Source organism: Panthera leo, chromosome A3 (genome assembly GCF_018350215.1).
Source record: "Panthera leo isolate Ple1 chromosome A3, P.leo_Ple1_pat1.1, whole genome shotgun sequence".
NCBI lineage: Eukaryota > Metazoa > Chordata > Mammalia > Carnivora > Felidae > Panthera > Panthera leo.
Window position 1 is genome coordinate 87,899,385 of NC_056681.1, and position 14,118 is coordinate 87,913,502.

Here is a 14,118-nt window from a genome sequence, read left to right on the forward strand (position 1 = left end):
GGTTTTTAAATGAAATTATTTAGATTTCTCTGTGTTTCATTAAAATAAACTCACTTGGCCACTTTAATTTATAGCCTCCCACTTAGGGCTCAGATTTGGAGGCCATTACCCTGTAGTTCTTCTCCCATCTCTGATAGGATAGTAGCCTTGCTGGGTGATGAGTCTGGGAACTAGTTCCTTTTCCTTGGAGGAAAAATGTGTGCCCTGTCAATGTGTAAACTGCCTGGACCTCTCCCTCCTCCCCCGTGCCAATTCCTGACTTCTCTTTCAGTCTGTGGGATGGCAGCAGTGATTTCAGCCCTCACATTTCTCCTGCCCCCACATTCCAATGGCTCCAGAACATAGCACTGCCAAGAGGGATGGCCAGGTCTGGGGAGGAAAACAGAGACCTGTTTCTATTAGTAGGCTGCAGGGGGCAGGGGGCGGGGGGAGATGGGGACGTGGGGGGGGTGGGTATTCCTTCCCATCTGCCAGTTTCTGCACACACTCAGAGCTGGCTCTCAGGCAGCTGGTGCAGGACCCCCAGGCTCCTCCTTGCCTCATATGACCCCTGCTGAATCCTGTCTGCCACAAGTGGCCACCGGTTGGTATCAGTGCCAGTGCCAGTGCTCCTGAGCACCTGGCATCGCTGGTTTCGTGTAGGCCTCTGGGCCCTAGAGTCTGTGCCTCAGTCTTGATCTCTGGATGTGGTGGGTCTCCCTGAGGGTCTGGGCCTTCCTTCCCTAGGCCTCCTGAATAAAGCCACCTCTCCTCCAACTCTATGGAAGAATGAATGAAGAGTGGCCATAAGGGTTTCCTATGATCAAGCCTGAGACCCAGCCTACCTCCCCAGGAAGTCCGACCTCCCCAGGCTGGCCTCCCAGAGCAGTTCTGTGCTGCCCACTCTGGGGTAGCCTGCTCCTTAGGGGTGGGGACAGGCAGCCGGCTGTGCTGCCTCCAGCCTCTCCTCCTAGAGGAGTGGGGGCTTGTGAAGCCACCCAGCTCCTCCAAAGGACTGGTTCCAAGGCCTATGACAGGGGTGGGAGGTGGGGGCATTTCAAGGTCCAGAAAGATATTAAGGGAGGAAATAACAAGCAGTCCCTCCTGGCCCAGGTCTCCCTGCCTCCGGAGGTGCCTGGGCTGGCAGGGGTGGGGCCGGCACTTCCCTCTGCATTTCCTCCCATTGTTCCTGCCCCACTTCCGGGAATTCTCCGTGGGGCGGAGGGTTGGCTGGCCTGGTGCCAGAGAGGGAGGCCTTGGAGGCCAGGCCTTGTCCTTGCAGCAGGCTCCAGGGCTCCCTTCCAGCAGTATGTCTGCACCACCAAGCCTGCCATCCCCTCCGCTCCCACTGTCCGCTCTGCCTTTCCCTTCCCCAGGTGACCCCTCAGGGATGTGGGGACCTGAGTTCTAGGGCAGGCTCTGCCATCCACCTGCTGAAGCCAGTCTGTCTGCTCTGCTGCCCGGAGGGAAGTGTGACTCTGATGCCATGGATTCACAGGTCTTTTACACCGACTGTCTTGTCTTTTTTGACATTGCCTGCGTCCAGATGTAACCCAACTAACTAACATGAGTTTGCTCCTCAGTGAGTCACATATAGAAATTGCAGCTGGTAGAGTTGTTGCACAAAGGAAACTTTCTTTGCAGCAAATAAAGATCATGGGGAATAACTTCCAAAACCATGACTTCCCTAGCAAGGGGTGAATGGGTTCCTTCTATTTAAAGTCTTTAGACAGGGCATGAGGACAGTCATGCACCTTAAGGAAATATGCCTGTACTTACGTTGTATGTTATGTAAATGAGGCTTGTGCTCCTCCTCGGGCAGAGATTTTAGTATTATAATGAGGCAAAGGTAACTGTTAGTCATTCCATGGCTCACTCCATGGTTCATCCGCGCATACACATCCGTGTAAGTAGAGAGTTAAACTCGACCTGGTCTGGGTAGTCTGGGCTACTGGAACTCTACATCAGGGCGGTCATTATTGTTTGAGGGGTAGTTTTGGTTTCCATCATGGGATGCTATGCCAGTGGGGTCTTTTTCCTGAGTTAAGAGACAAGCTGGAAAGAAGAGCTTATAGAAAAATGTGAGACAAAGGTCATAGGGTACAAGCAGGCGAGCAGTAAAGATCAGGTCTTGGGTTCTACCTGGTGACACTGAGGACACTTCAGTCAACACACTGGTGACAAGTGCCTTCCCCATGCTGGCCCTATAGGATGGAGACACTCCAGGAGCCCCTGCTTACGCTGTGGTACAAGCCTGCTCCATGCTGCAAAAGAATATAACACACACCAGTCCAAATTCTAGAAAATGTGACTCCTGGCATCACGAGGAATGAATAGTAGTGAACGTCTCTCTCTTTAGCCCTTTCTTTAAAGAAATGCCAGAAAAATGTTACAAAATTCCGCACAAATCAGGCTATTGGCTTGCTGGCGAAGGAACCTGTAAGGTGACCAACAGTCCACTGGTCCCAAGAATAATGGAGCTCAAGTGATTTTATTGTCTAGAAACTTATGTAAGTGGCAATTAATTAATTAGTAACTAATTACTTTTATCGTGGTAAAATATATGTAACAAAACTTACCATTTTAACTATTTTAAGTGCACAGCTCAGTGGCATTAAGCACATTCACACTGTTGTGCGACCATCACCACCATCTGTGTCCAGAACTTTTTCATCACCCCAAACTGAAGCTGTACCCCCTAAATAATAACTCCCCATTCCCTCTACCCTCCTGGTAACCTCTATTTTATTTTCTTTCTTCACAAACTTGCTTATTCTAGGAACTTCATGTAAATGGAATCATACCGTATATATCTTTTTGTATCTGGCTTATTTCACTTAGTATCATGTCTCCAAGGTTCATCCATGTTGTCGCAGGTGTCAGAATTTCTTTCCTTTTTTGTTTTTAATTTTTTTAATGTTTATGTATTTTTGAGAGAGACAGACACAGAGTGGGAGTGGGGGAGGGTCAGAGAGAGAGGAAGACACAGAATCCAAAGCAGGCTCCAGGCTCTGAGCTGAGAGCCCGATGTGGGGCTCGAATTCGCGAATGGTGAGATCAGACCTGAGCCGAAGTTGGACACTTAACCAACTGAGCCACCCAGGCGCCCCCAGAATTCCTTTCCTTTTTTAAGGCTTAATAATATTTCATTGTATGCATGCTTTTAATTAATTAATTTCATTTTAATTTTTATTGCATTTTATTTATTCATTCATGTGTTTATTCATCTGTTGATAGATACTTGGGTTGCTTTCATTTTTTGGCGATTGTGAATAATGCTGTTATGAACATGGGTATACAAATATCTCTTTGACTTCCTGATTTCAATTCTTTGAATAGATAACCCAGAAATGGACTTGCTGGATTCTGTGGTTTGATCCATTTTTCCTTTCCCTTTTTTTCATTCCCACCAACAAGGCACAAGGATTCCAGTTTCTCCGCATCCTCACCTACCTTTGTTGTTTGCTTTTTTTTTCGACAGTGGCCATCCTAATGAATGTGAGGTAGTATCTCATTGTGAGCAGTTTTTTGTCTTTTTATGAATATTTTATTTTATTTTGTAAATTTAAATTTTAGTTAATATACAGTGGAATATTGGTTTCAGCAGTAGAACTCAGCGATTCGTCACTTACATACAACACCCAGTGCTCATCACAAGTGCCCTTCTTAGTACCCATCACCCATCTAGCCCATCTCTCACCCACGTCCCTCCATCACCCCTCAATTTGTTCTCTATCATTAAGAGTCTCTAGTGGTTTGTTTCCCTCTCTTTTCTTTCCCATAGCCCCCTTTCCCATATGTGCATCTGCTTTGTTTCTTAAATTCCACATATGAGTGAAATCATATGGTATTTGTTTTCTCTGATTGACTTTATTTTGCTTAGCATAACACATTCTAGCTCCTTTTGTCATTGCAAATGGCAAAATTTCATGATTTTTGATGGCTGAGTAATATTCCATTGTATATATGTATATATATGTATGTGTGCATATATATAATATATTATATATATAGTATATGTATGTGATGTATATAATATATATTATGTAATATATATATCACATCTTCTTTATCCATTCAACAGTGGATGGACATTTGGGCTCTCTCCATAGTTTGGCTATTGTTGATAATGCCGCTATAAATGTTGGGGCGTAGGTACCTCTTTGAATCTGTATTTTTGGGTAAATCTGTATTATGGGTAGATATCTAATAGTGCAATTACTGGATCATAGGGTAGTTCTACTGGATCATAGGAGCCTCCATACTGTTCTCTAGAGTGGCTGCACCGGTTTGCATTCCCACCAGCAGTGCAAGAGGGTTCCCCTTTCTCTGCGTCTTTGCCAACATTTGATGTTTCTTGTGTTGTTAATTTTAGCCATTCTGACAGGTGTGAGGTGGCATCTCATCGTGGTTTTGATTTGTGTTTCCCTGATGCTGAGTGATGCTGAGCATCTTTTCATGTGTCTGTTAGCCATCTGGATGTCTTCTTTGGGAAAATGTTTATTCATATCTTCTGCCCATTTCCTAACTGGGTTATTTGTATCTTGGGTGTTGAGTTTGGTAAGTTCTTTATAGATTTTGGATACTAACCCTTTATCAGATGTGTTGTTTGCAAATATCTTCTCTCATTCCATAGGCTGCCTTTTAGTTTTGTTGATTATTTCCCTTGCTGTGCAGAAGCTTTTTATCTTGAAGTCCCAATAGTTCATGTTTGCTCTTGTTTCCCTTGCCTTTGGAGACGTGTCTAGTAAGAAGTTGCTGTGGCCAAAGTCAAAGAGGTTGCTGCCTGTGTTCTCCTTTAGGATTTTGATGGCTTCCTGTGTGAGCAACCAGTTTTAAAAATCAGCTATTTAGGTCAAGATAGAAATTTTATTTCAATAAAGCTTCATAAAACCTGTATTCATAAAAACCTATATTCTAATCAGTTGTTACAGACACTAGAAAAGAAGGAAGGCCCCAAATAATAGGTGTGCTGTTTATTCATCAGGGAAAAAAAAATTAAGAAGCAAATGATGAGAGCACTCCTGTGGCTTTTCGTTGTTCACACCCTGACAGCAATATGCAGGAAGCACACAGAAGTCTGATGCGACATCAGGCGACAGTTCTGATAGACATGGGCCACTTGCTGTTCCTGATTTCCGGCTACCGCTACAGAGATGCAGAATGCAGTTTGCCCATTTCTTAGCTTAGGGAACACACACAGTTTCCTTGGTATTCTTTGAAGGATCCCTTAACTGATTGTCACTCAATCATCTACTCTTTCCAAGAGCCCATACGTTTATGGGACTCCCACCCCTCAGTCAGAGGTGCTGCCTTAGGTGTATGTGGTGTGACAGTCCTGGGCCTCTCTTGGGAGTGGGACATGTCCACCCTGCCCCAATTTGCTTTTCTCCCTGTCTCTGAAGACAGGAAAGACTGTTTTTCATTTATGATCATTGCTGGCCGAGGCCTGGGAAAGCGATATAGATGGCCAGTGTAGATGGAGGTTAAAGGGGCTACTGCACCTTCAGAGCAACGCAGGTGTGATGGCTTTCAGGAGACACGGGTCTGGTGGATTGTTGAGGTGTGATGGGCAAGACAGCCTTTATATGGGAGTGTCCAGGCAGACAGGGGTGATGCGGCGAGGCCTCTGGGGAGAGGCAGAAAGGGGTCAAAGTTGACCTTGGGAGAAGGTGTCTCTCATCTGTGTGCAGGGAGAGGGGCCTGGCCCTCCTCGGATGGTACATGGGGTGGCTGGGGGCAGGGTGCTAGGGAGCATTAAGGGGTCCTAAGGAACTGTGTTGTTCTAGGCAGATCAGCTTTGCCTGCAGGGTGTTTGTTTATGGGGTAAGGTGGTAGGGTCAGGGGTGGGGGTGGGGGTGGGGGTGGTCTGTTGGGAGAAGAGTCAGGCACATTAGGCTAATTCTTTACATTCTACTTTTCTCTCCATTTAGGTTCTTGGGGGAAGCCAACATCCCACTCCGGGAGGTCCTTGCCACCCCCAGTCTGTCTGCGAGCTTCAATGCTCCCCTGCTGGACACCAAGAAGCAGCCCACGGGGGTAAGTGCGCACTGGGTCTTTGCATCAGGCTAGTGTCTGGTCTGAGGACTTGCCTTTCTGAGCCAAGTGGTGTTTCATAGTCCAGCTACCAGCAACCAGGCCAGGCCCTCCCTAGCTAGAGCTTAGGGTGCTGGGGAAAGGAACTGGCATGGAAGAGGTGGGAAGGGGACGGGAGGGAATCCTGGCCCCACCTGCTGGGCTCAAGTCAGCCTTGTCTCACACCAGCTTTGCCTGTTCCCTGGGTCCCCTCCTGCTCTGGAGGGAGGCACAGTCACCTCTTGGGACTGGTTTTCCACTAGAAACCTAATGTCTCCCCAAGCTTCCTGGGCAGCCTTGGTTATGGCTCCCCCAATCTCCTTGGCAGCCCTCCCTCACCACCCAGCCCCCATCTCTGGATCTGGAATATCTGAGTCATCTGGGTCACAGATCACAAGGGAAGGGGGACAGACATTTCCCTCCCCTGCCCACCGGGACCTGTCAGACCCTCTTCCTTTCCTCCATTGTCCTTCCTGCCACTCCCCCAGCCTTTCCAGTGCTTTCCCAGTCCTAGCAGACAATTTCCAGCTCTCATCTCTGGCTTCCCGTTATTTTTAGGGAGCTAAATATATGCTGCAGGGTTCTTTCTTCCTGGTCAGTAGAATTCCTGACCTTCCCTCTGGGTCAGCTCCACCTCCCAGGATGCACTGGGTGACTATCCGTTTGGAAATACTTCCTCCCAGTGAGGCCCTGGGGATTCTGGGCTGAGTTCTCTTAGACACTGTGGGGCTACCTTGTGTGTGTGTGTGAAGGGGGGAGGCTCTTGGCTGGCTTGGTGAGTCAGGAAGTGGCCAATCTGGGCAGAACTCTGATTGGAACTACTACTGGGTACTGAGAGCTGGGGAAAGAGAGTGACTGACTGAAGTCACATCGTGAATCCATGTCCAAATAGGGACAAATTACAGGGTGGCACATATTTTAAACTCTCAGGAGTAGAAGAGACTTGAATGGATTCCTGGTCCACTGCGCTTCTGATGCTGGAATTTCTTCCCGAGGCATCTTACTTAGGCCAATGTTGGCTGGATGCTTCCCTGATGAGAGATGTTACTTCCCAGGAGAATCCATCCCTTTCTCAGATAGTGCTTATGGGCAGAACGTTTGGGTTTAGTGCAGTGATCACTCGTAGGTTTGTAACCTCTTTAAGAGCTTTCCAGGTGAAATCTGAAACGAGCTCCCTTTCAAGGAAGGCAGGGAGAGAGCAAAGAAAGAGGCAGGGCACTCCAGACTTGTAGGCAGCCGGTTTAGTAAGCAGGGAACTTACCTATGAGGCTTGTCTGGGGCAACAGCAAGATAAGTAGATACCTGCACCCATCCACCAAATCTCAAAAGTTTGTATAGAGATCTTAACTGGGTTCAGTCATAGATACCATCCAGATAGTCTCAATGCCATGTCACTAGCTCAAGACTATGCCTGCAGCAGTCTTTGGGAGCAAGGACGGCAAGCAGAACTTACATTCCAAGGATGGTAGAGGGGGTGAGGAGCCTCTAATTGTCTAGGTTTATCTCATGCGTCAACTGGTGGGCGTGTCCTCTGATAATCTTCAATATCACTGAGCCTGTCTCCATCACCTCTTGATCCCCCTTGTCCTCCATCTGAATTCTCCAGCCTAGTCGTGCAATCTAAGGGTTCTAGCACCAATTTCCAATGTGTGTATGTGGGTTTTCCCCCCATACCACCAAACAATTCTCTGACACCAGCTGGGTGTCCTACAATTCAGCTCAGTTCTGACACTGTCTATCCAGAGACAGCACTGGGTTAAGGGCTTAGTCCTGCAAGACCTTCCCTTCCCCTTCCGATGCCAATCTCAAGTCCAGTCTCTAGGTGGAATGTTTTTATGACCCCCTCCTTGGGTTTGATTAATTTGGTAGAGTGGCTTACAGAACTCAGAGAAATATTTTATTTACTAGATTACTGGTTATTATCCAACCTGGAAGCTCTCCAATCCCTGTCCTTTGGGTTTTTATGGAGACTTCATTGGCAACTGAACTCATTCACCAGCCATGGAGGTGGTGGGGCTGAAAGTTCTACAACCTTCTAATTGCAAGGTTGGCTCCAATAGCAACCAGATCCAATCCTTAGGTGATTTCCATTAGCACAACAAAAGACACATTTATGGTTCTTATCACTTAGGAAATGCCAAGGAGTTCCCAAAAGGACCTCTGTGCCAGAATCAGGGACAATGACCAAATATACATATATACACACATATATTTGTAATTAGAAATCACAGTATCACATCCACATAGACAAGAAGGACTCCAAGCACTTCTGGATTCTGAAGAGGACCACGGCTTTCTCTACAGGTGTAGAGCACTAATGGATGAACTGTACGTAGCTGGTGAAGGAGATATTTTGAGTCAAGGATCTGCTTGGAGCTTCTCCAACAAACCTCAGGGCTGGGCTGCACTTTGTTGTGTATTGAGCCCCTCTTTTAGAGTTCCTCTAAAAGTTCTTTTAGACCCAATCTCAACAGGGGGTGCCCCCCCCCAACATCAACTCAATTCTGATACCATCTACCCAGAGACAGTATCAGATTCCACAAATTAAGGATTCAATCCTACAAGTGTGCCTCCACCTTCTACTTTAGATGCCAGTCACAAGCCCCAGGCTGTCTCCTGTGCTTCTGACCAACAAGCTACAGATTGGAAGTTCCAGTGACCTTCTCCTTAGGTTTGATTAATTTGCTAGAGCAGCTTACAGAACTCAGAAAAACACTTACTAACATTTACCAGTTTATTAAAAGATTTGATAAAGGATATGAATCAATAGCTAGATAAAGAGATCCACAGGGCGAGGTCCTGAACAAAGGAACTTTCTGTCCTTGTGGAGCATGGGGCCCTGTTCAGTGGCATATGGAAGCATTCTGGTTCCCTAAACATAGGATCTCTCTGAAAAAAGAGACCAAAAAACTTGATTTTTTAATGGAAGCTTCGTTGTTATCATGATTGACTAAGTCATTGGCCATTGACTGATTCAACTGCCAACTCCTCTTCCCTTCCCAGAGGTTGGGAGGGATGGGACTGAAAGTTCCAACTCTCTAATCACATGGTTGGTCCTCCTGGCAACCAGCTCCCACCCATGAGTGGGGTCCAAAAATCACCTTCATTAATAAGACACCCATTTTATCTTTATGGCTCTGAAGTGTTTTCAGGAACTGTGGATGAAGACCAAATATATCTGAGAAGTATATTTTGGTCACCTGAATGACCAAATATGTATTTCTTTTAAATCATTAAATCACAGCCCCTGGTACCTCCAACCAGGGTTTTTAGCTTGCTGGATGTGCTGCTAAAACACCTCTCCACTCTTGCTCTCTGTGCATCCATGACTGGTGTTTCCTCAAAGTTCTCCTGTACTTGTGCCTCTCCAGGCTCAGAGGCCCATCCAGCCCCTGAGACACAGCTTTTCATACCTTGGACCCTGTCCATGGGGCTGAGCCAGGTTGGCGACCATCCCTGGATGTCTCACCTCTTCTCCTCTGGTTCTTTGTTTCCGCACTCTGTTTGTGCTTCATGCTCACCAGCTGGGAACCTGCTGCCTTCTCCTTTCTGGGTTGGGACTCCTGTCTGACTGCAGAGATTGCCATTTCTTCATAGACCATGTCTTCAAGAGCGGGGTGTGAAAGCCAGAAGGTGATGGATGGGAGAGGAGGTCTAAGCCCTGCATGGTTTAGCCCCCACTTGAGCACAGGCTAGGGGAGGTGGGGCCAGGAGGCAGCTCTGGCCAATGGAGACTATCCGAGTCCATTTTCTAGTGCCTGTGATAGTGCTAAGTCACAGAGCAGCCCAGGCAGGGGCCCCAGGCCCCAAGACCATCTGAGCTGGGGCTTCCCACTTTGGGACCTGGGGATGGTTGCAAATGGAGCGGGAGGCACAGAGAACTGAGGTTGTACTCAGAAGGGACAGGGAGCCCTGTCAGAAGCTCAGGATTCTACTAGCTATTTACTGAGGCAGATTTCTGGGCTGGGCCTAATGGGCAGAGCATGTCAGGCGTACCCAATTGAGTTTAGCTCAGATTGTCAAAGCAACCTGCTGAGGGAGTCATAGGAGTGAAGACAGGGTGCGGGATCCTTGGAAAACCTTGGAAAGACTGAGAGGAGGAGGAAGGCTGGGACAGGTTGTGAAATCCTGCTGCAGCTGGCCTATAGACTACATTTACCCAAATCCCTTCAGATGTGGCACACTGCACTGTGTGCCATGAGAAGATACCAAATCTGTCCTCAGACAGGTTCTAGACTGAAGGAGAAAACACTGTCCCTGTCCTGGGGGAGCCTCCAGGCCTATGGTGGTTCTGGACACACAGGGAAGAAAGAAGCAACATACTCACAAATTTCCTTTGAGAGCAACTTGCTAATGAGCGTGTGGACACAGCATGAAAACCGTCGGTATTACCTCAGTCTTTTTTTTTTTTTTTTTAAGTTTATGTATTTATTTTGAGAGAGAGGGAGAGAGAGAGAGAGAACGAGGGGCAGAGAGAGAGAGAGGGAGAGAGACAGAATCCCAAGCAGGCTCCACACCATCAGCACAGAGCCTGATGTGGGGCTTGAACTCACGAACCACGAGATCATGACCTGAGCGAAACCAAGAGTCTGATGCTTAACCGACTGAGCCTTCCAGGCTTCGGTCTTCACAACCAGAGGCAGATCCGAAAATGAAACCTGCTGGGTGACAAGGAAACACGAACCCCAGTGGTGTGGTGGGTTGGGAGCCAGGAGGGCACTGTGTGTGTTGGGAGCAGGAACTGGTGGCAAGTGGATGCACAGCTCTGGTGGGTCCCTGAGTTTCTTTTAAGCAGTTTGAAGATGCTGCCAACCATTCCTGCCTCAGTCACGGCCACATCTTGGCACCCCCCCCCCCCCCCCCCCCCCAGCTTCTTAGGTGTTTTCTCAGGGAAAGGTAATAAATAAGACCGTGACACATATGGGGATTTCCTATCCACTCATGCAGTGTGTGTCAGGGGAGGTGGGAGTGGGCTGGTCTAGGGTTTGGTCGCGCTAATCAGTGTGAAGAGGGCCGGGGCTTAGGAAGCAGGCGGTAAGCAATGGACTGAGCATGGTGGGGTGGGCGAAGGACCCCAGAGCTGGACCGCATAACCTGGAGGAGGATCCGATGAGATTGTCCTCTGCCTTTGTCTTTGGTTTCCTAGGCCCTCCTAGCCTGGTGACCAGACAGGACCCTCTAGAGTTCTGTGATATTATTGACCGTGGACCCCAAGATGGCAGACATGGGTGACTGAGGTTACCTGCTTCTCCAGGGCAGCGTGTTTTGGTGGACACATGACTGGCTGATAATGGTCTTGTGACGGGATGACGGTCTTGCGACGGTCCAGGGCCGGAGGCTTGAACAGGGCTATCAGGTGGGGTACCTTGATGTGGACAGCCCCGGAAGGACTCTAGGCCAAGGTCATTTGGTTTGCGAGAGTGCAGAGCTCACATACATCCTACAGGAGGAAAATCTCAGCTCTGGTTACGTCTGCAGAAGGGGACAGGCAATGAGGTATGACATCATGGTGAAGGTGGGAGGTCCTGACCATGGGTGGAATCCATAGACATGCCCCTGTGGATCCCCAGTAGAGCTAAAGGCCTCCAGTATTAATCACCTGTGGTCCTGCAGCTGTGGTTCCCCAGAGTCTGTTCTAGGTCCTGGGCTCCAGGTCATCTGAAGCTCCCAGGGATGCCCCTGTAGTTCCTTGATGGGTAAATAAAAGATGGAGCTGGTTCTGTGCTGGAAGTCTCATTCAAGTGCCTGAATGAGTGACTGAAGTCTCATTCATCCACCAGGACGTTGCCACTTCTTCCGGAGGTTGGTGTGGGGCTCTCAATGTGGAGGTGCCTGATGCTGCCTGGATGGTCTTCAAATTTCGGGGCTGCTGCTCCTTCCTGCTTCTCCTGCAGGGCTGCCCCCTTGCTAAGGTGTTGGCACCCAGGTCATGGAGAGCAGCAGCTATGCTCCTGTGGGTCCACCTCCTCTCTGACCTAGAGATGGTGTGCAAAGTCTCCAAGGGTGCAGGGAGGGCCTGGTAAGGGGGGCAGGGTTTGAGACGTAAGAAGGGGTGTTCTCCAAGGGGGGCAGGGTCTGAGATGTAATAAGGGGTGTTCTCCAAGGGGATCTGCTCCTAGGGCCGGGGGACCCGAGTCACCAAGTATTAGTAGAGCTGGGGCTGAAAGGCAGCCAAGCTGTGCCCCTTCCAAGGTTTTGCTCCTCTCTCTTCACCACAGCGGGGTAGATTTAATACTGAGACCTGCAGCTCCTCCTGCTCCCCCAATCCTGCTCGCTCTGGTTTCCTTTTCTTTCCAACATACTTTATAATTTACACATCTATTTCACTGACTATGTAATGTCTGTCTCCTCTGCCAAGATGTCAGCTCCATCCATGGAGGCAAGAGCCTTTGCTTTGTTCGTGGAAGTAGTCTAGTATCTTGACGTGCTTGGCCCTTAGCGGGTGCTCCCTATATATTTATGCAGGGGATGATTAAGCAGAGTAATGAATGAATGGGTCAGGCCAGATACGTCAGGTAGGATGCCCTCCACCTTTCAGAAAACTGCCCAACGCAGGCTGAGCCAAGCCATCACCCCACACCGGGCCAGCCTCATGAGCAGTTAGGCCCTGCACTTGCTTTAAATCTCTGCTGTTGCCATCTTGAAATTCCTAATAAATTTTTAACAAGGGACCATACTTGGGGTGCCTGGGTGGCTCAATCGGTTAAGCATCCGACTCTTGATTTCGGCTTGGGTCATGATCTTATGGTCTGTAAGTTTGAGCCCTGTGTCAGGCTCTGTGCTGATGGTGTTGAGCCTGCTTGAGATGCTCTCCCTTTCTCTCTGCCCCTCCCCTGCTCTCTCTCTCTCTCTCTCTCAAAAAATAAATAAATACAATAAAAAACAAAAAACAAGGGACCATATTTTTATTTTCCACTTGGCCTGTGGCTGGTCCTAAAGTGGGAAACAGCATGAATGAGTAGGGGGCTTATTTGTCTCTCTGAATGAGATTCCTATGGTTACAGCGGAAGCACGTTTCTCAGGTTTTCAACCTTTTGTTTTAGTTTACTATTTCTTTAAAAAGTTCTTATTTTTTATTTTGAGAGACAGAGAGAGCGCACGAGGGGCCAGGCACCCCTAACCTTTTATTTTAAAATAATTTAAGTTTTAGAGAAAGGTTGCAAGAATAATACAAAGAGTATATTATTCTAAACCTTTGAGACTAAGTCTCCAACCTCCTGGCCTGTCACCCTGAATTTAGTGTGTATTTTCTCTGATTAAGGACTTTTCCTACAGAACCCACAGCCTGCAGAAACTGAAGAAATTAATGTTGATAACAGCATTGCCACAGACCCGCATTCGAGTTCATGTGTTTTCAACAGTGCTTTGTAACGAAAAGATCCACTTAAGGATTATATGTTGTGTTAGTTGTTTTGTCTTTATTCTTCTTCCATTTGGGAGAATTCTTCAGTCTTTCTTCGACTTCTACAACCTGTGACCTTGACGCTTTTAGGAATACAGGTCGGTTATCCTGTACAATGTCTCCCAGTGTGGGTCTGTCTGATGTTTTCTCATGATTAGATTTAGGTTGAGCGTCTTTGGCAGGAAGAGAATACTATGATGCTCTGCTGCCCTCATTGTATCCCCATTACTGTGCTTTTAACTTTGATCATTTGATTAACATCACATTTACTGGCTTTCTCCATTAATCACCAATCCATTCCCTTTTCTCATAGGTAGGAATTGTGGGGCGGGGGGGGGGGGGGGGGGGGGGGGGGGAATGGGTACCTTGTGACTCTAAATACTCTGATCCTTATCCGATTTTTACCCGGCAGTTTTCACATCCATTGTTATTTCCTTGGTTGGATTAATTATTGCTTGGATGGTTGCCAAATGGTGATATGCTAAATCAATTATTTTTGTCTGCATACATCGGTTTGTATTTCACTGTAAGGAAAAGCTTTCTTCTGTCTATTTCTGTGTAGATTAACCTATTCCTATTTTATTCAATGGTTTAATCTGTTACTATATTTATTTTCATATTTAAATTGTCCCAGATTTGGCCAGTGGGAGTCCATGAAACTA

General features: G+C 47.6%; 1 protein-coding gene across 7 annotated transcripts in view; it reads left to right on the forward strand.

The window, feature by feature from the left end:
• The window catches only part of DYSF (dysferlin), a 224,646-nt gene that overhangs the window by 43,441 nt on the left and 167,087 nt on the right, over positions 1–14,118 (forward strand). For all 7 annotated transcript variants that reach the window (XM_042932648.1, XM_042932652.1, XM_042932650.1 and 4 more), the window contains exon 4: positions 5,913–6,018. In XM_042932648.1, coding sequence (XP_042788582.1) covers positions 5,913–6,018 — 106 coding nt within the window. The remainder of the gene's footprint in view (positions 1–5,912; positions 6,019–14,118) is intronic.